The 25,859-nt window shown below is 40.5% G+C and overlaps 3 protein-coding genes across 4 annotated transcripts in view; 2 read left to right on the top strand and 1 right to left on the bottom strand.

Moving 5' to 3' along the window:
* The window catches only part of stk32c (serine/threonine kinase 32C), a 92,126-nt gene extending 89,836 nt beyond the window's left edge, over nt 1-2,290 (bottom strand). The window contains exon 1 of the mRNA XM_042502350.2: nt 1,833-2,290. Coding sequence (XP_042358284.2) covers nt 1,833-1,914 — 82 coding nt within the window. The 5' untranslated portion in view covers nt 1,915-2,290. The remainder of the gene's footprint in view (nt 1-1,832) is intronic.
* Nucleotides 2,291-4,051: 1,761 nt separating this feature from the next.
* On the top strand, nt 4,052-12,297 carry LOC121954886 (leucine-rich repeat-containing protein 27-like). Its single transcript, XM_042502624.2, is given in 11 exon segments — nt 4,052-4,084; nt 4,086-4,286; nt 5,146-5,276; nt 5,584-5,642; nt 6,820-6,972; nt 7,840-8,041; nt 9,165-9,275; nt 10,151-10,253; nt 10,816-10,907; nt 11,659-11,779; nt 11,890-12,297. Coding segments are annotated over 11 exon segments (1,299 nt in total). The 5' UTR covers nt 4,052-4,072; the 3' UTR covers nt 12,004-12,297.
* A 779-nt stretch (nt 12,298-13,076) lies between these two features.
* Nucleotides 13,077-25,283, top strand: pwwp2b (PWWP domain containing 2B). 2 transcript variants are annotated; one of them, XM_042502333.2, is made up of 3 exons: nt 13,077-13,574; nt 17,215-18,939; nt 23,434-25,283. In XM_042502333.2, the coding sequence occupies exons 1-3, from the start codon at nt 13,435-13,437 to the stop codon at nt 23,438-23,440; spliced, it is 1,872 nt and encodes a 623-aa protein (XP_042358267.2). In that variant the 5' UTR covers nt 13,077-13,434; the 3' UTR covers nt 23,441-25,283. The 2 variants fall into 2 exon arrangements, with proteins under 2 accessions (XP_042358267.2, XP_087942802.1); XM_088086676.1 differs by having other exon boundaries at nt 13,080-13,574; nt 17,215-18,943.
* The last annotated feature ends 576 nt before the right edge of the window (nt 25,284-25,859 follow it).

Genomic DNA, 25,859 nt, shown 5'->3' with positions numbered 1-25,859 from the left:
ACCATTGGTTGTAAAAAAAAGACACCAATTTAAGATGTAATTTAGGGTTATGGAAAATTGCGATGAGCATTTTACACAACTTTTTGACTTATTAGTCATTTTTAAAGCAAAAATGTCAAACATTACCTGGGTTCAGCTTCTTAAATGTGGGGATTTGTTGCATTTCTTTGTCATTCAAACAGTAAATAGAGAGTCTCTGGGTTTTGGACTGTGTGATAAAAGACACAAATTTAAGATGTCATTTAGGGTTATGAGAAATTGCAACGAGCATTTTACACAACTTTTTGACATAGTAGTCATTTTTTAAAGCAAAAATGTCAAACATTACCTGGGTTCAGCTTCTTAACTGCGGGCATTTGTTGCATTTCTTTATCATTTGTGATAGTAAATGAAGAATCTTGGGGTTTTTTAACTGTTGGTTGGACAAACAAAGCCAATTTAATATGTCACTTTGGGTTCTGTGACACTGTGATGAGCAGTTTGTTCTATTTTTTTGACATATTATAGACCAAACGATTAATCGATTAACTGTGAAAAAACTCTGCAAAGCAGTCAATAGTGAAAACAACCGTTTGTGTTGAAGTAGAGGGTTTGCGCAGGTTAAACAGGGTATACCCACTTCTTTTTCTGGCCGTTTACTGTATACCCACCTCAGCCAAAAGCCTTTATAATTTACACAACTTTTTGACTTATTAGTCATTTTTAAAGCAAAAAAGTGTAAAATGTAAAGACAGAAAGACATGACCATGTGCGGCCTGAGTTTTGATAGCATGTTGATGTGTGCAACCCACTGCGGGAGACACAGAGAGGGTAGTGATTGTGATTAAAGTGCCATGCCTTTGTTTTATGTCAAAGGCATGGCATATAAGGATTGTAAACCCACTTCCTCCTAAGGAACCTACCCTTCTGGTACACCCACCCTATCAACTACCACTACACCACTGGTTGCAGCCCTAAGGAACACACACACACACACACACACACACACACACACACACAGTGAGAGAGAGACGGAGAGAGAAGAGGCCATATGACCACATCCCTGCAGTGAAACGACCTAATTTACTCAAGTTTTGCCTGTAACTTGGCCAAACACATCGATGAGAGCTCCGTAGCAACACTGGAGTTCTGAGATGCAGTGATTCAGCGCTGGGCTTATTGGGGTTCACTTCCAAAAGGCTTATTCCCCCATACACTGACAAGATATCATGAATTAACATTACTTCCATGCATGACACTAATCTTGTCTTAATTATGCAATTAACTATCTGTCTTCAAATAGTCCACATTTCAAAGAGTCATTCAGGCATTAGGGTATTTTCTCACAGTGTGAGCAGCAGATATTCCTGCTGTGACTGAGTGGTAATGCTGCACTTCGTGCTTCTCATTTGATCTGCACATGAGCTAATGTGAAGTGGAAACTTTGTATGCTGTCAGTGTGCGTTATGTGGGCGTTATTGTGTGTGATGAAAATACAAATTTAAGGTTACTTAGCTTTTTATCATCGCCTCCGACATTTCCAAAACACAAAAGCAGCCTTTGTTAAATGCAGGCAATATGCTCTTCTTAGTCTTTTAGCATCAACTCCAGCATTCAAATCAGCAACAGTTTTCTTCCTGACAACATTTCAAATCCTGGCAGAAACTTTGACAACTTAGCTTAACAGCACAACTCTGTGCCAATGTGACAGGCTAGTGCTAACCAGAAAAATGGCGTAAAATTGACACTTTCCGTCAAATACTGACACACACAACTATGACTTTAACTTCTAAAGCAGTGTCATTTTTAATAGGGTTTGTGGGGAACTCGGGCTTTACTTTTCCATCACTTACCATCCTCCTTTTCGTCGAAAACTGGTCTCTTTGAAGAACTATTGGCTCCCATCCTCTTCTTCCACTTGCCCCAGTGAAACATTGATGCTCAGATTGCATTCCTCGCCTCTTGAGGAGAAACTACAGCTCTGTGTTTGACACCCTCCTCAAAAGACTGTGATACTAACCATACATCTCACCCAAACCGTGTCCTTTATTTCGCTTTATTTATCCGATATCTATTCTGCCGAAAAAATTTAAGCGCCGCGACTCAAAGTCTCTCTGAACCAGGCGGGAGCGAGTGTAGTAAGTTACCGACGGACCGTAAGATATTTGACAAAGACTGACTGCTCGGTTTGCTGCAGTTTGAGGTTAATATAATCACTCGGTGGTGGTAGTGTTCAGTTGTCTTCCGTAGCCTGCCAGCCAAACCGAGAGACTTGTGTTTTGTCGGGGCTCAGAGTAAATGCTGCGTCGAGTTAGCCGCATTTAGCTAAAAGGAAGCAGGAAGTCATGCGGTGTTGCCTTAAAAATAAAAGCTTACAAATGTTTCAATACCACCGCAGTCGCCTAAAATTGGGCTCAACTAGAGAAATAAAAATTACAGAACGTGAATTGATCGTTGAAGTTTGACTATAGATTAATTAAATCAGCAATAATAATAATAATAATAATAATAATAATAATTGATTTTTAAAAAAACATTAAAAAAACACAATTTACATTAAGCAAGTTCAGTGTGGTTGATTAAGATTACAAATCTAATGTTACATAAAAGCAGTCTAATATGCCAAAATAAATGTGTCAGTGACTACATGTAGTCTTCACAAACAATTAGAGTTGAATTGATTAATCAATTAGGTGTCAACTATAAATGGCCTTCGAATTTAAAAATAAATACATCGTGTCAGCAATGTGAGTGATTTTTGGGGAAAAAAAAAAAACGCAGTCAAAATCCTCTTACTTTTGCTTGTTAAATATGAGAACTTTTTGATTTCTCTACTCCACTATGACAGCAAACTTAATTTCTTTGACATCTGAGGGCGTCATCTTGGGCTTTATGAAACACTGATTGAACTTTTGTTTTATTTTCTTACATTTTATAGACAAAATAACTAAGTGTTAGTTGAGAGAATAATTGACAGATTATTTAACAATGAAAATAACCGGCATTTGCAGCCCAACAAACGAAATATGCAAGCGAACGATTATGATTTAGATTGAATAACTGTTTTCCACTACATCTTTTTTTCTTTTATTTATCCACCCACTATAGTTCGATCCGCGTTTCTTTACTTTTACTGCAAACGATTTCTAAAAAGGCTTTTATTATGAAATTTATAACCAGAAGCCGCTCACTAGTATTATGACTAACTCGACACTTGTGAGAGTAGTGTGACAGTTGCTGGCCAGTGACTGTAGTCGACGTAGCCCTGTATCACAGACTGTCATGCATATCAACACAGAAGGGCCAGCCTCTGTAGGTGAAGCTAGGATAGCTCAGTAGAAACTGAGGAGCTTTTTAACAGCAGAAAAGTGGAGCTGCTCACCTCCAGCCGAAATGAACCTCACTGAATGTTTCCTCAATCTCATTAAGAGATGGATGGGTGGTGCCGAATCACTGAGGGGGAAAAGGGATTTAACACTTTGTATTCAACATACACAATAGGTTTATTTACTGTGTTACATCGCTGCACCTTTTTTTTCAGTATGAAATATGCAATGGTGTTCAATGTGGCAAGTTTCCATGCGTTTTGCATATTATGCAAGAAAATCATTGGTTGATACATTACGGATGCAGTTCGTCTAGTTTGCACGTGGACTGTTGCCGTAGTTTGTGTTGACGTCGTTGCCATGGTTACGACATCGAACTTGTAAGGCGGTATCAAGAAGTTAGCTTGACGTTTTTCTTGGTCATATTTTATCATTTTGTAAAGTTTTAATTTTAAAAAAGACATTAAGTTGAGTTCACAGGCTACCAGTATGTTTATTCAAATTCCAGGTAAGTGAATACGGCGGTTGCGCATCAGTTAAACTGTCTGCTAATGTAATGTAAGCTAATGTATTAGGCAGCAGCAAAGTATGAACAGCTAGCTAACATCTGCTTGTTCTTAAGTTAAAATCTCGCGTCTGCTGTTTCGGCGAAATTTGTGCATTCAGTGTGATTTGAACTTTCTCATTTTCAGACACAAGGACAAAAGACACTTGAACAACATGAACAATGTCCAGTGCTCACTAAACATCTTAGCATCACTTCCACAATGTCCTTTCACAAAGGAGGAAGAGGAGGTTCTTGACCTGCAGCCCAGTTTTGTCTTTGGGGACAGTGTTGTCAAACCACAGGCCTCCCACACTCTGCCGGAGGATGCTGAGCAACAGGAGCTCCCTGAGCCTTATTCAACAGAGACATTATATCTGAGCAGAACTCAGCTGAAACATGTCCCAGAAAGTATTTTGAAAAATAGCACACTAAAGGTCAGTCTGGACTTCACTGTGCATTTGTCACCGTCTACCCACCAGCTACATATGCTGCTGTGTTTTTCAAGCAAAAAATCACACAATCAAGCATTAGGCCAGTAATTTCATATCTTAGTATAATTTGTTCTTGACATTAGATACTGTTCTTTTTTATCAGAGGAGGAAGTAGCTGAGTTATGACTTGTTTTTGTTTGTTTGACCCTCCCTGAAGCTACAAATATTTTTCTTTGAACCTCTGTGAGTGACTTGGGGAAAATGTATGATCCTTACTTGACCATAAATTTATTTTTAGATATTTAAAAGTTACCATTTGATGTTTGAAAGTTGCAAGTTTGATGAAGAAATTCTGGAGTTGAAAGAAGCTTTGTTTTTCACTCTTGTTGTGCGTGTTGGTTAGTTAGTGCAAATGTTTTTGTTTTGTTTTTTGGCAACATTTAACATAAGACATGTAGAATGAAGTAATTTTGATGAAATGAAATGGGGGGGTGTTTCTCTATGGAAGTACGGTCCCATATAATGTGTTTAAGGATCGACGAAAAATTGAAACTCCAATGATAATTTCCAATTTTTTTTCAGTTTCTGGCTGTGATACATTTTGTAATTTGGGCAATTTAAAAGAAAACAGGCCTCCAATTTAGAAGGCACGTGTTCTTTACATATAGGCAGTAAAACAATTACAAAATACAGCCATTTGAAGCTGCATGCCGCTCCCCTAAGTCAGAATGAAAAAAAACATTAACCCCTCCTGAGTGCTTAAAAAATAATTTGGCTCGCCTCCCCCCTTTTTGCACTACCCCCTCCCCTACCAAACAGTCCCTTATCTAATAATTCTATCTGCTCATTGTATCATCTCCAGTATTTATATCTTGAAGGCAACCAGATATCCTGTATCCCAGATTCAGTGTTCATCAGCTTGCCAAACCTTCTGTGGCTGGACCTCAGAAATAACCAAATTACATCACTCCCCCCGGAAATTGGCTTGCACAGGTAGGTTACTTATGCAACTGCTCTTTGAAATGTATTCTCATTGATTCCAATCCTTTTGGCCACCATGGGAGAACAGTTTCTCCTCTTCTATGTCACATTTCAGAAAAGTTTGAGATAGGTACTTTTCTATTTTAGAGTTCTGTTTGGTAGCATATGCTCAGAAAACCAAACTCACGACTCCAAAGTGTAGCCAAACTGGATTTTTTTCTCACTATTTTGTACAATTTCTTTGTGTTAAGATAAGGACTAAACACGTGTCAAGACAAAGCTCTCGCAGTCATCTAACAAACTGATTTTATTCACATAGATCTCTGAAAACATTACTTCTGGAGGGAAATCCCATCTCAGAGCTTCCACTAGAGCTGGGTGAGTTGAGTTCAAGCACCTTTAGCAGCACGAAATGTCTGTTTTCTTTGAAATAACAAGCTTTCTTCCTGTTTCATCAGTTTCACTAAGCCTCACTGGCAGCAAATTTAGAGCTGGATTACATGCAGTGAATAACTAGTGGTTATTAATAGAAAAACACACAATAGTGTTTCATGTATTTTGCTTTCCTTTTTACTGTTGTCACTAAAGTTGTTTTCATATTCGTTAACAGTATGTCGTTGGTAACAATTCCAGTCCCAAGTGAAGACAGGCATGATCCAAGTCAAGTCCCAAGTCTTAAACTTTGACTTTTGAGCTGTAAACAAGTCATTCATTCCTCACCAAATTAAATGCAATTTAAAAAAAAAACAATGAGAATATATGAAATTCATAAAAATAATGAATACTTTTACTTTTACTTCTAATATAATTATGATAAATAAATAATATATATTTGTGAAAATAAATTTGACCTTAATAATATTAAAAAACTTACAAAAATAATGGATGACTTAAAAAAATAAAATAAAATAAAATAATTGTTAAAAATAAGTTTGAACTTAATTATATATTTTTTATATATAAATAATGGATGATGATGATAACATAATAAATATTTCTTAAAATAAGTTTGACTTGCACTTTTATAGCATATAACTGTTCACTTATAGCCTAGCATAACAGAATGAATTATCTCCTGTCTTGATGTTTTTAACTCATCTCATATCAGTCAAGTCACTGGTGTTAAAGTCAGTCGAGTTGCAAGTCTTTTGATATTTTTTCAAGTCAAGTCTAAAGTTATCAAATTTGTGACTCCAGCCTGACTCAATTCCAAGTCATGTGACTTGAGTCCACACTTCCACACAACACACTGCTAGGAGCAGAAGTAATGTTAATGGCAATTTATCAAGTTTATGTATGAGTATGATTATATATGCTCATGTTTTTGTTTTGTTTTTTCGGATAGCATCGGATAGACGTTTTTAGCGTATTTGAATATTGGAGGGGATGTGTCACCCACAGCATATTTTATAATTACTGCCTTACAAGGAATACACAGTATGTGAGATTCTTCCACTAATGCACTCATTGTAAATTAAACTGGATAAGTGTCAGATAAATGCAAAATCCTGTATACATAGCTCTAAGAGATTCTTTATTTGTTCATTTTTCCCAGGACATGTGATTACTCTGAAAGGCCTGAACCTGAGGAACTGCCCCATTACTTTCCCTCCACAAGACATCGTGGACCAGGGGCTCCAGAGCATCCTGCAGTACCTGAGGGCTGCTATGGCTCAGCGGCCAGTCAGCGTGAGAAAGAGCCCCACAGGTGAGTCAAAGGCACCTTAACTTTGAACACGGCAGCAGCAAGGTGCTCAGTATGCACGTGCATTCCAGCCATCTGCTCTTTTTGTCAAAGATAGGACGGCTGGACACAAAAATAGCTCCTTGCCCTGGTACCACTTCACTGGTGTGACTTCTGTTCCCTTGGAGACAGCACGTGCCACTCGGCTGACTCTCTTTTTTTTTTCCTCCCCCTGTTCCAGCGCTGAAATATTTTTAGCCAGATGAAAATGATCGATAACCTGTGGGCTCTAAACAGGGGCTCTCTGTCGCTGAGCACTGTCTGGAGGTAATCACTGTGAGAAGCCCAAGACAGCCCTCCACAGGAGAGGCTGCTGCTGCACAATGAGCGGAGCCAAACCCCTCAATCAAACCATTTATCTCTCTGCCTACGAGGTTAGAGCGATCGCAGGGCTCCAGGTCTCCAGGGGAAAACTCCTTTCTTGTAACTGGCTCGGAGTATAACTTTAGCCGTTTTGAAAATACACCATTCATTTACATACTGCATTGTCATCAGCCTTTTTCAGCTGCAATAACATGGAATATCTCGTCTAATTATCCTCCATGTGGGTAAAAGTTACATTCAGCTCCTTATTTTTATAACTCAGTTTAAAAACTCGCCACATATTCAGCTCTGCAGTAAGATCTGAATGTTTCACCTGCTATTATTAGTTTGTTGGTAAAATGTTGGCACATCTTTGCTGCAGTTGGAAAAGAACTCAGTATTCTATCACTAATTCTTGATTCATCATGTGCTTTCAGCAGCCACTGTAGCTGCAGCCAGCAATAATTGTTGCCAGTACTGGCTGCCCCCACATTATACTTGTAGCTGCCATGGTTGTTTCGTTGGTAGAGTTGCCAGCGGTGGAGAAGCTCCAGCTGTCAGAGCTGATGGGGTCCAGTGTGGAGGAGCAGGATGAGTCAGTGGATGAGGACGAGCTGCAGAAGTTTAGGGAACTCAAACAAAAGATGATCCTGCTGGATGAAGCTGAGCGTGGCTCAATAGCTCAGGGTGACAGAAACCCCAAGTCACACCTTCTTCCCATTATCAGAAGGTGAGTAAAAGTATTTGGGCAATAGAAGAAGAGCCTTTTGAAATAAAGTTAATTTTTCATTTTGGGATATATGCTCATTAGCTATTTTACCCTAGACTTAGAAGATCAGATTTATACCACTTTCATATCTGTACTTTGCATATGAAGCTACAGCCAGGAGCTTAGCTTAGCATAAACATTGGAAACAGGAGGAACCTTTAAAGCTCCCTAATTAATTTATTCCATACAAAAACAGAAGTGTTAAAAAAAGGACATTCACATTTCTATTTTTTATTTTTAAATTTATGTGCCAGACAATTTCCTGGCTGGGACCGTTGACTTACCTGGAGTCTACGCTGGTTGCCTGACAACTAGTCCTGGCCAAGAAACAGTCACATATAACATCCTGTAAGACAACAAACTGTCATTTTAACAGCTAAGTGTTTAGACCAATTGAATAAATGAGATATGATATGTTCAGTTAGTCACTATGTGTCAACTTGAATTTCCTTTAGAATCCTAAAAAGGCGAACATTCATAATGAATTGAAGTAAATGGTGACTGTGTTCAACAAAAACAAAACTGTTCCTGATTATTGAACACTGTACTAAAACTTTCATAAAACTAAAAAACAAAAACAAAAAAACTCACACCTCACATAATGATAATAAATTTTCACAGCATAAGACTCTATGAATAACTCAGTTTTGACAAAAATGTCAGGTAGAAACCAACAAAACAGATTCTAAGGTGGTGAAATATGTTTGTACTGAGCAGTTAGAGAAGAAAACAACTAACTATTGCCTTTGTTGTGGCACAGTGTATCCAAGCAGCAAATATCTGCTGGGCATAAATCATTTTTCACCTGTTCAGATACACTGTGCAATGAAGTCTGAAAGTGTTATTGGCTATCTGATAGTAGGGCAGAGGAGGTGAATTTGTTTCGTTTCAGTAGATAACTTTTATGCTGAGGTCTGGGGTTGCGTATGGCATGGTGCCTTGGAAAAGGATAGCAAAACACTTTTTAATGACATTCTCCGCAGAGGAGACCCAAGTGATAAAAATCTCCCAGGCTGTCTCCACTGGGACTCAGAGCTAGGGAGAGCGATAAAACTAAAGCATTTTGTTTCAATTTTCTTGTCAGAAAAAAGGCAACTACCAAGGCCAGCATAATTCCTAAGATCCCCCTGTTTGACACCCAGCATCGGAAGAGGCCAGAAGAAAAGAGACAGGCTATTCTCGAACAGAGAAGAAAGTAAGTTAACCCTTTAACAGTTAAAAAAAACAAATTGGCTTGTTTTCTATCAAAATATGGAAAGAGGGAGATGAGCAACTTGAAACAACAAGCAATAGCCCAAAAATGACCAAGAAATTAGTAAAAACGTTACAAGAAAATTATCTGAAAATAATAAAAAGAAAAGCAAAAACATGAAAATGTTCTTAAGAGTGATATATATATATATATATATATATAGAGAGAGAGAGAGAGAGGTTTTTCTGCAACATATTTTTAAACATATAAGAGTTATTAATGTAGTTTTCTGGCCATTTCCCCCTGTATTTTAATAATACATAATAATCCCCCAATTGTCAGGTTATTTCCTTGTCACCTTTCACTAAATCTTTACAATTCATGGAATACTGTGTTGCTACTTCAGTTTTTTCCAGGTCTTTTTGGAAAAAAGAAATTTCATCAGGTTTCAGACGTTCAAATCCTCGTCAAAGGCATATGAACGAGTCACGGAAAAACTGCATTTGATCCAGGTCTTGAAGGGTTCATTTTGCTTATGGGAGCTTAGGTTCAAGATTATAAAACACCATATTGACTATCCTGCTGCACTCCATTTTGCGCATTAATTTGCACTAGATTTCTTGCACAGAATATTTACGTAGGTCAGGTAATAAAGATGAGGCCGAATATCATTTCATAAAGCAAGGCTAAATTGTGTCGAACTGGCATTTGCACAAGTGACCAACAGAAGGGAATCCATACTATGTGCACAATGTAAAGACAGAAAGAATAGTCCATGTTTTTTTTTCAGCCCTCTTTGCAACCATTTAGAAATGTTGGCACAAGGGCCATTTCTCCTTGACACAGATCTGTTATATTATCATCTGGATCTTCCACAGAAGCCAAGAGGCTCTTCAGAAGTGGCGCACACAAGCCAAGATCACACAGGGGAAGAAAATGTCTGAGCAGAAGAAGCACGCAGAACAAAGAAAAAAACAAAAGGTATGTGTAAGATACGTCACAACTTTCCACCTGTCAAGCTTCCAGCCACAGGGGGGCAGTAGAGCACCACCTCTGTCACAATGGGTGGAGGTGGAGGTCTATAATAATAAATATGATAAAGCATTTTGATGCTGGTGAATGAGTTTACAGGTAGTGGCATAACCAGAGTCAGTGCTCCTTAATGATGTTATTGAAGACGGTGCTGTTGAGGGGAGCAACAGATGGCAGCGCCTGTGATGGAGTGTGTCGCATCACTGATCGCACAGCGGCAACATATAGCTGTCAGAGCCGATGTACACATGCAGGAACGCACGATACAGATGAATGCTTTTGAGTCATTTGACTGTCAGCTGCATTTCCATATATACAGCTGAGCTGCTGCTTATTAAATTTGCATTACCCAGAAAATCAGTGCAAATATTCACTGAAACATAAAGTGAAATTTGGCAAATGTAATCTGGCTTTAGTCTGGCATCACAGCAGCTGTATCTTCCTACATGTACACAAGCTGCCCTCTAAAACAAAAATAGCTGTGCGTGATAATAAACACTGTCTGTTACAGGAAGCAGAAACAGACTCAAAACCTTATGTGGAGGACAGCAGTGACACTAGTGAGTCATCCGGTGTGTCCATCACAGACTGCGAGGGGTCAAGGTAAATGGGAACCGGGTGAACAAAATACTTTCAAAAGCACAAAAGTGAAACACAGAAACCTGAAACTTGAACCAGTATAAGAATCAGATGTGCTGCATTGGTCAGAAATGTTTTATTTTGTTTGTCATGTCAGTAGCTTTCACACTGAATGTACAAAAAAACTGGAAACATCTGTTCATTTGGTTTAAACAAGCATCTCAGAGTTTAAAAATCCCTACCTTAAACTTAAATTCTTCCGTTTGTCTCAGAGATCTCAGTTGTAATGGGTACATATTTAATAAGGGAAATCAATAACACCTAATGTTTTGTTCTTATATTCTGGATATTTGGTGTGTACAACTTTAACAGTGATACAGAACATCCTGAGCCATCGAGATGCAGGGACAACAAGTATCCACCAAATGGCATTTTGCATTGTCTCCAATTATGAGCAATGCAGATGCAGGTGGAAAGCTAGAGACACCTAGTGGACATAGAGAGACTGTACACCCACCACACAGCATCAGCAGTTTCTTTTGTTCTTCTTGAGCTACATAATTTCCCCAAAAAAGCTAGATATTACACCTTAGACTTTTCTGTTTTCACTGACAGAATGATTCTCGACCATGGAGAAACAGTCACTCATAGATTTGCGTTTTTAATCAGCTGTCGACCAGTCTTGAAGGCTATGACACCTATGGCTACATTTAAGCATCTTAATAATTAGTATTCCTGTATGAAATGATGCCCTTTGACCTGTGTGGCCATCCAGATCAGCTCGCGAGCTGGAGCGGCAGATCCGTGCCCGTGCTGAGAAGATACTGGAGAGACGCAGGAATCCCAGCGGCACGGCAGCCGAGCATATGGCAGCGGCTGAGCAAGATGTGGTGGAGGTCAGACCTATGCTTAATTATTCACACGGCTCATCTATATTGAAATCATAGGCCAATCATCTGCATTCATTTGGTATTGTTGTTTTCTTTCTCCCCACTTTGAATGACAGATGAGGAAGCTACAGGCTCGGCTTCTGGAGAGGAAGAGAAATCGGGGAAAGGCTCTTGAAAATTCTTTCACTATCTTCACTGCAGACACCTGGCCAAGTTTCCTTGATAAGTAACAGGGATTATAATGTCTGTTTGCATTCTGTGGCATTGGATTCATACTCAGAATTGATTGGAAAGACTAATACCATTACGATTGTCCATTATAATGCCCATATAATTAACAAAAAGATCACAGGCGTGTTCCAGGGCAAGTGAGTGTTTTAAAATGTTCTTTCTCTTGGACCTATGCAACACACCTCCATTATTATTTATTTATTTATCCATCATACAAACTTGTCATGATCCCTGTCTGTCTTACCTTATTATCATTTAGTGTCTCATTAAATGTAAAAAGTATGGTGTTATCACTTATTTGTGAAATTAACTATTCACTTGTCAAATGTCACACTGACACACCACACATAGCATATGCATCATATTCACTGTGATAATTATAAAAAACCTAATTACCACCAGGTAATGTCCATTAACCCTTTGAAACCTGGATCAAGATCGGTTTTCTTGTACTGCCTTTCACAAGCTAACCTTTGAAACAGAAGCAAATTGGTTTGATTAAAAAAAAAAAAACATTTCTTGCAAACGGCAATCAGCAACTTAGTATGAAATAAAGAAGAAAATGATCAAAGAACTAGGGGGAAATATCATTAAAACTGAAATTCTAATTGTTATAAGTATGTATTTAAATTCAGGTTAGAGGGAAAAAAAACATATGTAGAGATTTATAATTAAGTAAACTGTTCATTGTCTTCTTTCCATGTTTTTGATAGAAACCAAGCCAGTTTGCTCAGGTTTCAATGGTTTAATTAAGGCTTGGATAATGCATCGAATGAATTAGAAATTGTAAAATCTGTTGTAAAAAATTGTAAAAAAATATTCTCAGATTAGGATTTGGTCGCTTTTTTAGATTGACAAAAAATAGATTTATATATGAATAGTGGATGGGTTTGCAGAAAGGCACATTTCAAGTATTGTACTGAATTGAAGGATTTAAATGACATTTTAGCAAATAGCACATTTAATGCTGCTGTGAGAGTATAAGTAATTGTAGTTCAAATTGATGGCTGTTATGTAGGTTCATATTTATCTCACATTTGTCAAATTTCATGAGTATCGCTTACAACGCGTCAGGAAATGCATCCACATTTAACTCGTTTTCCTGTAATGGTGATTTACGTTTGGATTGGAAACGGAGGCATCCCCGAGCTAAAAGTCGCTACTCACGAATGGCATCAAACAAGTCAAAGTGAGACAGAGGGAGGGTAGGCCTTGTCTTGAGAGATTTTTGCTCCTCTAGCACAGGGAGCGTGATGTCAGCGGTGGCAGTACTGTTGTAATTGACTTGGTGGGGGTGATGGCGTCATTTTATGCCCTGGTGTAGCCTCCTGCTCCAATAGCGAAGGCGAGACGGATCTTTAGCCGACGCGACCGTGGCTCCCTTGGCCGGGATCGAGCACCGCCGAGCCGGACACTTCACGCCGGGAAACATGGAGGCTGTGGCCGAGGAGCTGCGGGCCGGCTCTCGGGTACCTGTCACTATCGATCAAATAGTTAACGATACACTGGTGGTGACGCTGACCTACCGAGAAAGGAGCTACACGGGGATATTACTTGACTGCAACAAAAAGTGAGTGTTATTTCGGTTATTATCTTTATACATTTGTCTTTGAAATTAATTTGCTAAACTCAGGTAACGGCTAATCTACCTTTGATGCTAACGAGTCGAAGCTAGCTAGTTAGCTGTTAGCTAGCTGTTAAGCTAACTAGGCCCCCATACAAAAGACTCGTAGGTTATTGTAGCTGACAGGGAAGCTATCTGCTAGCTTGTCGGCTAATAGCAAACTCTTTTAATTTTAACCCCATAAAAAGGTATTTAAACATGTTATTTTAATACGGAGACGTAGTGTATGCCAAGACAGGACCCTTGGGTAGAGATATTGTTTATGACTATTTTTGAACAATGACTAATGTCAGTGGGTTCATCTATAGCTTATTGTTAGCCTAATCAAATACAGAGCAGCTAAAACGTATTCACTAGAATGGTAGGCCCTGCCTGAACAATGTTCTGTGTATTAGCTATATTTTGATGTGTTTATACATACAGATCGTATTGCACTGTGTATTACTTTTCTGAAGTGATGTTTCAATTCAAATAATCTGAAATACATTTGCAGTCTTGAGAGATGGCCCTTCATAGGCAGTGTTTTTTGATCTGCAGAAACAATGGAAAATGGCAATAATGATACATGTGGGATATGATAAATCACAACTGTAATGCTTTTTCTTTCATGCTGGTTCTGTTCAGATCAAGAGAGGATCTGATCTTAGGTTTTGTGTTTGGTAAGTGAAGGCCCACTCTAGTCTGTTAAAACACAATCCTGTTCAACTGAGAAAACCATAAAGGTAAAATCTGACATGTATCAGTGTAATGTCTTATCAGCTTGTGTCACATGTATAAGCCTTGTGTTGCTCCTGGTGCTGTGCACCTTAAAAGCCACTGGCTTTAGACTATTTATAGAGCAGCAGAATCAGAATCTGACTAGCTTTGCCCCTTAGTATGCTTAGATGGTTTTTCATGTGAGAGCTCAAGCTGTCCTGAAAATAACCCTCCCAAATGGGAAAAGGCAGGCCTTGGAATAACTCAAAATAGGCCTATATTTTAGGCCTTGTCACTGACAAAATTTGACTTCTTCTTCCTTTTCAGCTCATGGAAATACATTTCCTGCCATTGTTTCCCACAGGTTTTTTTATAATGTCATCATCTAGACCTATCATTCAGGCAGATCTTGGCGTCTAGTTTCACTGTACACAACGTGAAATGGCAACAGTGCGGTGAATCATGGCTGGTCATATGCTGTGTCCTTGTACTGTGCTTAACTGCCAGCACTGCCTGTTCCCTGTCACTGGCAGCCCTGTTTGTGGCGTGTCAATCACAGTGAAGGCTAATATTCAGCTGCTTTAGGGCACATATAAAAAGGTGAGAGGAACAAACCGCACCAAGAGACTATTATTCGGAGGTGCCTGCCAGTTACTTCTCCAGGGGAGGAAAACAGGCTCCCCAAATGTGCACTAATTAATAATCTCACCACACATAAGCCCCGAATAGACACGGATGCAAAAACAAACTGAAATCTCCTGGCTCCTTCCCTACATCTCTGAATCCCGAGTGATTCATGGGATTGTTTTTGTTCAGTCAGATGTTGGGGAGGGGGGGTTCCTGGGCATCCTGTAGTCTCTTTGTCTGCTGTCTCCTGACTAAAGCAGCACAGCCATGTTACTGTTGCCTGCCAGCCACCTCTCAAAGACTCCTTGGCAGTTGGGCCTTCTTTGGACATGTTTGCTTGTCCTAGAGTACCAAAAAGAGCACATAAAATGTGTCAAAGAGAGTCAGTGATACTATTGCTTCATTTTTGTGGCCTAAAGGCAGCAGCGCAGATAACCGCCTGGCTGCTTACGGACCCCAACCCCCACACGTAAAGAATTTTCAGCATACAGGTGATAGGCAGACTGGTGTCAGTGTGCCCAGTCAAAGTAAAGCAAAACGATAAAATAGGTTTTCCTGTTAAAAGCCTAGGATAGGCCACTCATAAGGAATGCTTGAACAGCTGTGTTTGCTTTTTTTCTTCTCTTAGCTTAATTGAAACAGCAACGTATTTGATTTGTGCTGTCCCACTGGCCTTAAAGGGATAGTTTGCTTTTATCAAAGTGGGTTTGTTCCTTTCCATAGTCAGTGTATCACCTATAGTGGACGCCGGTCAGCACACCCCAGTTTGGAGCAGCAGGCAGGAGATCAGCCTCGAAAGTTAAGCAGTGCACTGCTGTGTGTAAGGGGAGAAGCAAAACATATTTTAGCCACTTTAAAAAATCAGTATTAGTTGTGCTGCATTTAGAATACTTCCACCTGTTTGCCTTGCCTCACAAACAGCAAACTTGAGCCATTATCTATGCCCTCATCAAAGCTACTAGATTGTTTGATATTGGTGACTCTGAGCTAAACGTTTGAAACACTTAAGTCACAGAGTAAATCTGTGTTCATTCTAGTACAAGACACCGTGGCGTCTGCAAGGATGGCACGCGAGCTACAGGCATGAGCAGGGCTGCTTATGCTCAATGCGTAGTTAATTGCAGTGTGCTTCGAAATGCTGGGCGGTGTACATATAACATATTTTCTGTTGATATGCAACAAGACAAGGAGTGTTACCGGAAGAATGTACCAGAAAAGTAGGCTGCTAAAGTAGTAAATACCAACATTCAGCCAAACATTGCATTTGTATACTGTAATTATGCTTACCTCAAAGTCGAAATGATTTTATATGACTTTGTAACCCATGGGGTCACCACTCTTTCCATGAAGCTATTATTTTAGCTTTTACAGTAATCTCTCATATTCAGCCACACCCCAGAGTAAGTGTGATAGGTTATTTCTTTCCAATACTTTATGGCCTTTTTATTGTAACGGCGAACCTGCTCGGGCAGTCCTCCTTTAAAGGTGTCTCTGTTGAACTGAAAAGCGCTGTGCGTGCAGTAGGTGCCAAGTTACAAAAATGTAAGTGGTACATGACCAAGCTCCACGACAACTTTTGGAGCCTTTGCACTAGACGCCAAAGGGCTAATTATGTCCTTTTTTGGCACATGAAGCTTGAGCCATTGACACGACAGAAAGCATAAACCGCACATAACACTAACTAACTCAATTAACTAGTAACTGATTGAGGCAGCGGAAGACCAGCAACTCCTGTGTTCTGTGAGGCACAATTTTTGTTTTTGTTAAAGCAGTGTGGTGGCTTTGAAGACAGCATAGATGACAGCTTTCCTGGTTTCTAAGTGTCTGATGGCAAGGTAAAGGAAAATATTCCAAATATAGTTAAAAATTAAACGGTTATTGATTTTTTTTAAGGTGACTAAAATATGTTTTCTGTTGCCCCTATATTCAGCAGTACATTGCTTAGCTTCTGTGTAAGTACTCGTGCCTGCTTCACCAAACTCGGCGTGCTGTTCACCATCCATCAGATGTAATACTCTGACTATGGATAAGTAGTGGACAGCCCCACTTAAAAAAAACTGATCTATCCCTTTAAGTCATCTGACATGGTGAAATACAAGCATAGCGTTACAGTGGAGGAAATTGCTTAACTAAAAAATTCAAGAAATGCTTGTCATGTGTAACAAGAATGTTTGTGTTGGCTTTTATGAATGTCACTTCACTCTAATGAAGCTGAATGAGACACACAGTTATTCATTTGTATTTTTTCTGTTCTTGATTTCAGGACTGGGCTATTCTGTCTACCAGATTTCACAGCAAAACCAGGGGACTGCCCGATATCTACACCGGCTTGTGAAATCCCAGAAGTTCTGAGTGAGGAGCCGGTTTCCAAATCTCCCAGCCAGACTTCACATAGACCAAAGGATGAAAACACTCTCCCAGAAAGCAGCATACCTACTGCACCTCTCCCCTGCCCCGTACCCACACCAGTGCCAGCTGGACAGACTCCTTACCCTCCTTATTTTGAAGGAGCCCCCTTCCCTCAGCCCTTATGGGTGCGCCACAGCTACAGCCAATGGGTACCTCAGCCCCCTCCGCGACCAATCAAGAGAAAGAAGAGGCGGACGAGAGAGCCTGGCCGCATGACCATGAGCACTATCCGTCTGCGGCCACGGCAGGTACTGTGTGAAAAGTGCAAGAACACACTGAATAGTGATGAGGACAGCAAAGACGGCATGAGCAACACTAAGACTTCTAGAAAAGAGAATGCACTACACAGCGACGACGACGGTGATGACAAGGATATCCCCTCAAAGCTGTCGAGAAAAGAGGACGTAGTTTCAACCAAGGACACTAAGAGACGTGAAAATGGCACAAGCCTTGACAGCAAGCGCCTCAGGAAGGACAAAAGGGGAGACTCTGAAGGGGAGAAGTTCCCCATGGGTGATGTTATCCCCCACAGTCCCGTCATAAAGATCTCCTACAGCACTCCACAGGGCAAGGGGGAGGTCATGAAGATCCCCGCCAGAGTCCACGGTTCAGTCAAACCATTCTGCCCCAAACAACTGGCGCAGAATGGCGTGGGAGAAAATGGCAAGACGCCCTCTGATCCCACCAAGGAGCAACGGCACATTTTAGATGCCACAAGGTCTGGCCTCACCGTGTCCATTCCCAAACTCAAATTAACCAGGCCATTTACAACCGTGGGTCAGGACTTGCCTTCTCCAAAGATCCATTTGAGACCCCCGCAGAGGGAGAACGAGGAGAGTATGGTCGAGTACGAGGCAGAACTTGTTGGAGGCAACAGGAGACGAAGCCCCAGGGTGCCCGGTCCCTGCCTTCCCCACTCTGAAGACTCCGGGGAAGGTAAAAACTCTCTGGAGTTGTGGTCTGGGAGTTCGGGAGAGGAAGCGGAGCGCGGCCACAGCGACCTCACCCTCCTCATCAATTTCCGTAAGCGTAAAGCAGATTCTTCTAGCCTGTCGGTCTGCAGCAGCGACAGTCTAGATGAGTCCAAGTCCTTCAGCTCTGACGGGACCTCACCAGAGCTGTGCGACCTAGCCCCAGGTGAAGACCTGTCCGTAACCTCATCTTCAGTCCCATCACGGGAAGACTGCAAGACAGTGCCGCCGCTCACGGTGCGGCTTCACACCCGCAGCATGACAAAGTGCGTAACAGAGGAGGGCCACGCCGTAGCGGTGGGCGACATCGTGTGGGGAAAGATTCACGGCTTTCCCTGGTGGCCAGCACGGGTGCTCAGCATCAGCGGTACCCGCAAACAGGAGACAGCTAATTGCGAGGCCCAGTGGCCCCAGGCAAAGGTGGCGTGGTTTGGTTCGCCCACCACTTCCCAGCTGTCCGTTGCCAAACTGTCACCGTTCAGGGAGCTCTTCAGGTCCCGCTTCAACCGCAAGAAGAAAGGGATGTACCGGAGAGCCATCCTGGAGGCAGCCAAGGCCGTAGGACACATGGGCCCAGAGATTACATCGCTGCTTTCCCACTGTGACACGTAGGTTAGTTCACAACAGTTAGATGTTACATGTGGTTGCATCACATTTACTCTTTTAGATAAATGTGTCTGTGCTTTCCAAGACATGAAATAGGGCTGGGCAATACACTGAAAACTGACCAAAAGCAACATTTTTGATCTCCTAAGTCGTGGCTGTATGTTTGATTTCTAAACTCAGAGAAAACTGAGCGACAGGGCACATATCTAAGAGCTTGCACAAAAAGGCAAATGCCATGTTGTTATTGTGAGCACATATGGGGTTCAGTAAACAATACAGAGCAAAACAATGGTATTTGCAGATGTTGTTGGAAAAAAGTTGCAGCTACAAAAGGGAGCAATATGTGCCATCAGCTGAAAGACATAAAATATGAAGAGTGAATGGCCAAGAAAAAAAGAAGCAACAGTCTATAATTATAATAATTAATTTTTTTTTTAGGAAATTATCTAAATACACCTTTCTAATCATCAGGCTTACAGTATGCATAAAATGCAACGTCAAACTGACTAAACTAATTAGTAACTAAAGCGTTATGAAACTTGGATGTAGTTTGAACCTAATATAGGACACACTGTTATTCTTTGGAGGCTTTGTGGTTGTAGTTGAGATTTGATAGCATGTTTTCCATTTGCACTCAGTAAAAAAAAAAAAACAATTTTCTTTAGTCTGACTTTATTCAAATCCTGTACTGAGTCTATTTAGGTTCAGTATTCAAAATTTAAAAGTAACCTCAAGACTTGAGATTATTCGACATCTCAAGGATGAAAAGTCAAAAGCATTTTGAGTGGCAGTCTAATTAATGCATCCCGACATAAGCACAGTATACATGCATAGCAGAGAACATGACATTTTGCTTAAATATTTATCTTGATGTTTACAAAAATCAGCCGGCGTCTCCTCATATTTCTCAAGCTACTTGATCCAAATATGAAGCTACGGATCTGAAACTATCAGGCTGTCAGCCTCAATTATTGATATGATGTGAATTAAAGTATATCTGTTAGATTCTGGCTTCTGAAATTTATGGGACACCATTAGTCAGATCATTTCTCTTTCTTCTCAAATGAGCTTTGGCCGAGCACAGACAGCAGCCCGCAGAGAGCTCTAACCAGACTACAGACAAGTTTAATTTAGGCCTGTTATCAAGTTACTCACTGAATTAACATTGATAAGTGACAGCTGATATGACCACATGCCATCACCGTTGAACCGATGAAATTGCCGGTCAGTGTCAGCTACAAATTAGAAGCTGCAACCCTGAAAAAGAGATTAGTTCTCATTTGAGTTTAGCGAATCTGCATTTCGCCAGCTCAGGTGTCAGGGTGACATATGCTTGAAATGTTAGCACTGTAAAGCCCGGATATCCTAATGACATTCCACACCCTAAAATAACCTGCAGACTGAACGAGACGCCATCAAGGTGTTATTCACATCTATTCAAAACGTTCCTCGCTTTGGTAGACGCAAAGAGTCATAATCCTCAGTGTATAAAATGACTAAGGCGTTCAGTGCAAGGACGGAGGTGTGTATTTGTAAAGGTGTCGTTATCGTTACTGTGTATACATTTCAGGTCATATTGCCCAGCCCTGTTCTTGAATGTCTTATAAAATGAGTACTTTGATGATGTTCACATTAAGCTTTTGGGGGAATGTGAGCTGATCGAACATTATTCGGCATCAACCTGCTTATATAAACAAATAATTAGTTCTGCCGTGTCAGCCTCAAGACACCAGCTATATTTATGTCATGAAGGAGTTTCTGTATTCGAAGCTGAAAAGCAAACATTAATACCAGCTTTAATCCGGGCACAGGCTGTACAGCTTACTGTCAACAGGAAGAGCTTGGTGATGAGACCCAACAAATACAGTAGCACAATGAAAGTAAGGGCTCATTTCCACTGCATGGTTAGCTCAACTCACTTTTTGGACCAGGTTTTTCGAGTGCAGATAGTACTCCCTAATTGTCGGCGGAATATCCTGACCTCATCTCCAAGGCACACAGAATCCTGTCATCAGCAGCCAAACAGAGGGACATCTGCACTTTGTCGATTGTGCAGCACAGGGTTCGTTTTTTTGTAGTTTTGTGGGCTATTGGCTTTTCAAAAATTCGTGCAGCTTTGCTGTGTCACACAAGTGAAGATTCCAGTGATATCCTCTGTGGTCGGCAGTGTTTTAACTCTACCTTTCAGTATGGACTCAGCACTTTTGGAAATGTGACCAGAATGGTACCAAAAAGGGATTAGGTAGCATTCCCAGCTATTACTAATAAAAAACCCAAAGCAGTATAAGTCAAGTTGCGTAGAGCCATGGGCACCATACAGTGGAAATGCAAAATACTTTAAAGGTGTCTGTCACCATGAGGTACTGCAAGTTAGGGCTGAGTATCTATAGTCAAAACCTGTAAGGTACCGACCAAAATAACCCAGTAATATCAAAACTAGGGATGCATGATAAGTCATTGGTATTTGCAGATATTGGCTTTAAAATGAATAATTGGAATCCTATAAATATTTATATGTGTGTGTGTGTGTGTGTATATATATATACAGTGAACATGTACAATACATCATCACTAAGTTGAAATATTTTCTATTTTGCACAATGAGTGAATATTACATACGTTGTAAAGCATTGTATTTTATGTCTCCATCTGCCCGTGGGCCATCACGATAACAGCATGCATAATATATTAATTCCTCTACAGAGGAGACTAATGATCACTCAAATTAGGTTGGGATAAAAAAAAAAGGATATATCCATATCGGTGATGGTCAAATGGGGTTTTTTGTTGTTTTTTTTTATCAGGATATCGCCAAAAAAAAATCTAATTTTGTGCATCCCTAATCAAAACCTCAGTCAAGCAATATCTGCATGTGATCCTTTTTGCTCCTAGATCTAGAAAAAAGGATATTTGAAGTGATTTGCTCACAGCCAATCACTGCAAGTTGTCTTTGATTTACTGCAACCCATATTAGAAATGGCATCAGGTCCTACATTACCGGTACATACAGGGCGTGATCACGATGCAGAATTTGGTGTCTCATTTTGTTGTCAGATTGTGCGATAGAGGGAGAAAGTAAACATCGGTGTGTGTGTGTGTGTGTGACGGTTACGTTGACAGTGAGGCTGCTGCGACCAGAGCAGAGAGTATGAAACACAGCCATGCAGTGTGGGTACAGCTGAGGCTGTTTGTCAGTGAATAAGTGCTGTAACACTTCAGGTCAAGTTCAAGTGTTTTACTCATCACAGGCTGATTAAAATGGGCCCAAAGTTGGCGAGCTATGCTGAAGGTCTCCAGATTTTCTCATTGCAGTTACAATGTCAGCAACTCTAACAGATAATGGAGAAATATTTGGCTGTTGAGTCTCTCCTGAGATAGGGAGACAACTATTGATCCCAACTAAGAATATTAGCTGTTTTTAGTACTGTAACTGTTATCTAGTGTTAAATTATTATTCATATTAACTATTATTAATTAATAGTGTTTTGTATTTATTGATATTAAGTACACTTAAAATAGTTCAGAGTTAGGCCTGATATATTCAGTTTCAAGTTTAAATTTGCATTTCCAGTAGAAAAGCCATTTTTTAAAAATGTAATTGATCGGTTCAAGCACGGATTTAGGTGTTTGGTATTATATTAAAAGTTTTGTTTTAGCACTGGTAAAAAACAAACAAACAAACAAACAATAATATCAAACCCTACATGTGATTGGCTCACTACCACAGCAGCTGCAGTCTGTGTACAGTCTGTGTGATGAAGTTAAGCACGGTGTATTTGAAGTTATAATTGTACTACATGCGTGTGGCGTCTGGTGGCATTCTGCACAACTGAACGCTTCCACTCACATGACGGTTACTGAATCAAAAAAAAGGACTCTAACTTTAAGTACCCTGTTGGCATCCACATCACTTTCAGAATACTGGTATTGGTATAGTATTTTTTTAAAGATACCCAGCCCTACTGCAAGTGCATATCTTAAAAATAAACTGTCATGTGTGGCTATGCCCGGCTCTTCCCCCTGGATTACGACTGCATTTTCATTGTGTAGCCAAAGCATTGAAACTCACCACACACTCAGAGGTTAAATGTTGTCTTTTGAGTGATACGACAGACAGACAGGCTGCTCCCAGCCCTTGTGTTTACTCTGTTATGGGCTCAGACGCCAAGAAGAGGTTGGTTGTAGTTGAGAATATCCACAGTAAGGAGTTAAGGCGAGCCTATATTTGGTGCTTTTTCCAGAGCTCATAAAGGAAGCGTTTTTCTTGCTCTGTCAGCGACACAGAGGTTTCTAGCAGGCTGGAAAGTAGCTGACGTTCACTTCAGAGCGCTCCATAATCTTCAGATGACTAACATGACATGTTGAGGAGGAACCACATCTCCCTCGGTGCTGAGCCTCGTACACTGTTGAGAATCGTCTGCACCGGATATATGACCTGCCTTGTTTGCTCATTGTCTTTACTTTGTGCTTCCCCCCTTCTTTTCTCTCTTGTGCAGAGGCTGAGGGCTGAAGAGAGGTCTCCGAGTTTTTTCTGAATTCTCAGACTGTGTCATCAAGACCCGGGAGGGGAGTACGTGCGGTTGCCACGGCTACTATTTATATGCCGTTTTTTGTTTTTTTTTTGTTGTTGTTGTTTTGTTTTATTTTTTTATTTTTCACATGGCTGGTTGAAAAATGGCCGCCAAGGTGGAGTGTTGTTGAGACTGGATAAGGGAGCAAAGAAAAAAAAAAAGACCACTCATGGTCTGCTATGAACTGAACTATTCCTCCTTTTTTTTTATTTTCTAGATTTAATCATATTTCAATAGAGCCGAATAACGACACTACAAGGACAAAAATGTATTTATTATCTGTAATGGTTTATTATGATCCACCCTTCGACTACAATCTTGCAAAAACAAAAAGCCTCCCAGTCTGCTGCTGTCATTATCGCGGTCCTCGCCGCTGATCACTGCGAGGTCCAACCAGAGGAAGCCGGTGGCGTCTTCAAAGGAACCCCCCGCCCCTCCTCCTCCTCCTCCTCCTCCTCCTCCTGGACACGAGCCGATTGACCACGGTTTAAAAAGTCTTATCCTCTTCTGAAAATGTGAGCGGCTCCATCCAGAGACAGTAGTGAGTGTTCCAGCTCTTCTAGCGATCAGTGTTCCATCCTCGTAGCCTTTCTGCGACGTTAGTTTGGATTTGTGGATGTATTTATACTGAACTCTATTCCTCTCCAGTTGTGTCTCTCTTCCATTTCATTTTTAACTTCTAGATGTCAGCGAACTTTCCCCTCCCCTTCCCCTCCAACTCTTCTGTTTTTTCCTGAGAACCATTTTTACATCACTTTAATTATTTAAAGCGTCACGTTTAAGAAAAAAAAAGCACTTTATCTGTACCTTGGTGGCCTGCTGTAAGCTCACTGTCTAAAATTTTGCGAGATACAGCCCTGATAGGCAGCAGGGGAGTTCAGAAGTCTTTGTGGTTGACTATCCATGGCCTTGGAGATACAAAAAAAAAAAAAAAATGTATTATATGATTTTGGGGACACCAGACACGGATGGTTGTGTACACTGTATTCTCGCATTTGGGTGCGTTTCTCTCTCAGCTTATCTGCCACACACACACACACACACTACAAAAACATTTCCACTGGAGAAACATGGGTGAACAAATGTGTCAAAGCCCCCCTATGCATTATCAGTTAAAGCTTTACGAGTGACTTTTGGGAGAGAGAAAAAGAAAAAAAAGACATGCTGTAAGAATACTGTGAATTCAACTGCTGAGCGTGCTGAAGAAAAGCTCGCTACTAGTCAGAGCTTGCAGTTATTGAGTCATCTGGCTAAAGCAGACTGCAACACTGACCTTTAGTGACCTTTTGTGTGGAAAGCAGCACTGTTGGAATGGGTGGGGGGGGGCTGTGAAGACAAGAGGCTGTCGATCTCAGCCCCGGTCTGTATTAAAAAAAAACGTACCGAAGATTGCACACAGTCACGCTCAGCCAACCAGCCCGTCTCCCTTCCGCCTGTCTGGGAACACTTTGTTCACATCGTGGCTGAAAACTAGCTCCCTGGTTGTCAGTGAGAGGAGTGTGTTTATTAGGGGGAGCAGGTGATGCACTCCTACCAGGTTGATAATCGGCGGTTTGACCGCTTGCCGTCAAGCCCGGCTAGTTTCCAGGCAGCCTTACACAGCGAGGAGGAGTGGGAGAGTCTAAATGTTCTGTATGCCTGAGAGGGTTGTCAGGATTTTCCCGTGTGTGAGCAACATGGCTATCTACTGTTGCCCACGTTGGTCAATGTTATTGGCTACTTTTTTGTTTTCTTTTTTTACATGTACTGTACATAAAATAAAATATAAAGCAATACTGGGCTGTTGTGGACGGGTCTTTGATGACGAGAGTCATGCTGTGGTAGCTCAGGTTATTGGTGTCCATATCTGGTTTGTTGTTTTTAACCTTTTGAAACCTGAGCAACCGGGTTTGATTTTTTTTTTTCAGAAACATGGGGAAAAGGATATGAGCAAATGAACAAGACACGGCCCAAAAATTAGCAAAAAAATTAGTAAAATAATTTAGCAAAAAAAGTATAACAAAAACAAACAAGAAAATGACCCCAAAGCAGTGCTGAAGAAAATTTATTTATTTTGTATGGTTTATTATATATTTTCTGCAGCATAATTTTAAAAATAAAATTCTAATTATGAATAAAGTTTTCTGGATATTTCCCCCCTTTTTTGGTTAATTTTGTAATAATCCTTTTTTTTTTCAAAAAGGTAATTTTTCTCTTACAAATCTATTGCAATTCGTGGGACATTTCTTGCCAAGTTGGCTATTGCATTTTTTTTTTCATGTTTTAGACAGTAATCAAACCAATTTACTCAGGTTTCAAAGGATCAGCACAAGAAAACTGCTGTCAGTCCAGGTTTCAAAGGGTTAATGATT

Source organism: Plectropomus leopardus, chromosome 13 (assembly GCF_026936395.1).
Source record: "Plectropomus leopardus strain MGB_pleo_1.0 chromosome 13, ASM2693639v1, whole genome shotgun sequence".
Taxonomy (NCBI): Eukaryota; Metazoa; Chordata; class Actinopteri; order Perciformes; family Serranidae; genus Plectropomus; species Plectropomus leopardus.
This window is presented reverse-complemented; position numbering and strand designations above follow the sequence as displayed.

Excerpts from the sequence above, each read along its gene's own strand:
- pwwp2b (XM_042502333.2), top strand. The coding sequence starts at position 13,435 with ATGGAGGCTGTGGCCGAGGAGCTGCGGGCCGGCTCTCGGGTACCTGTC. Across the intron at positions 13,575-17,214 it reads TTACTTGACTGCAACAAAAA|GACTGGGCTATTCTGTCTAC; the intron begins GTGAGTGTTATT and ends TCTTGATTTCAG.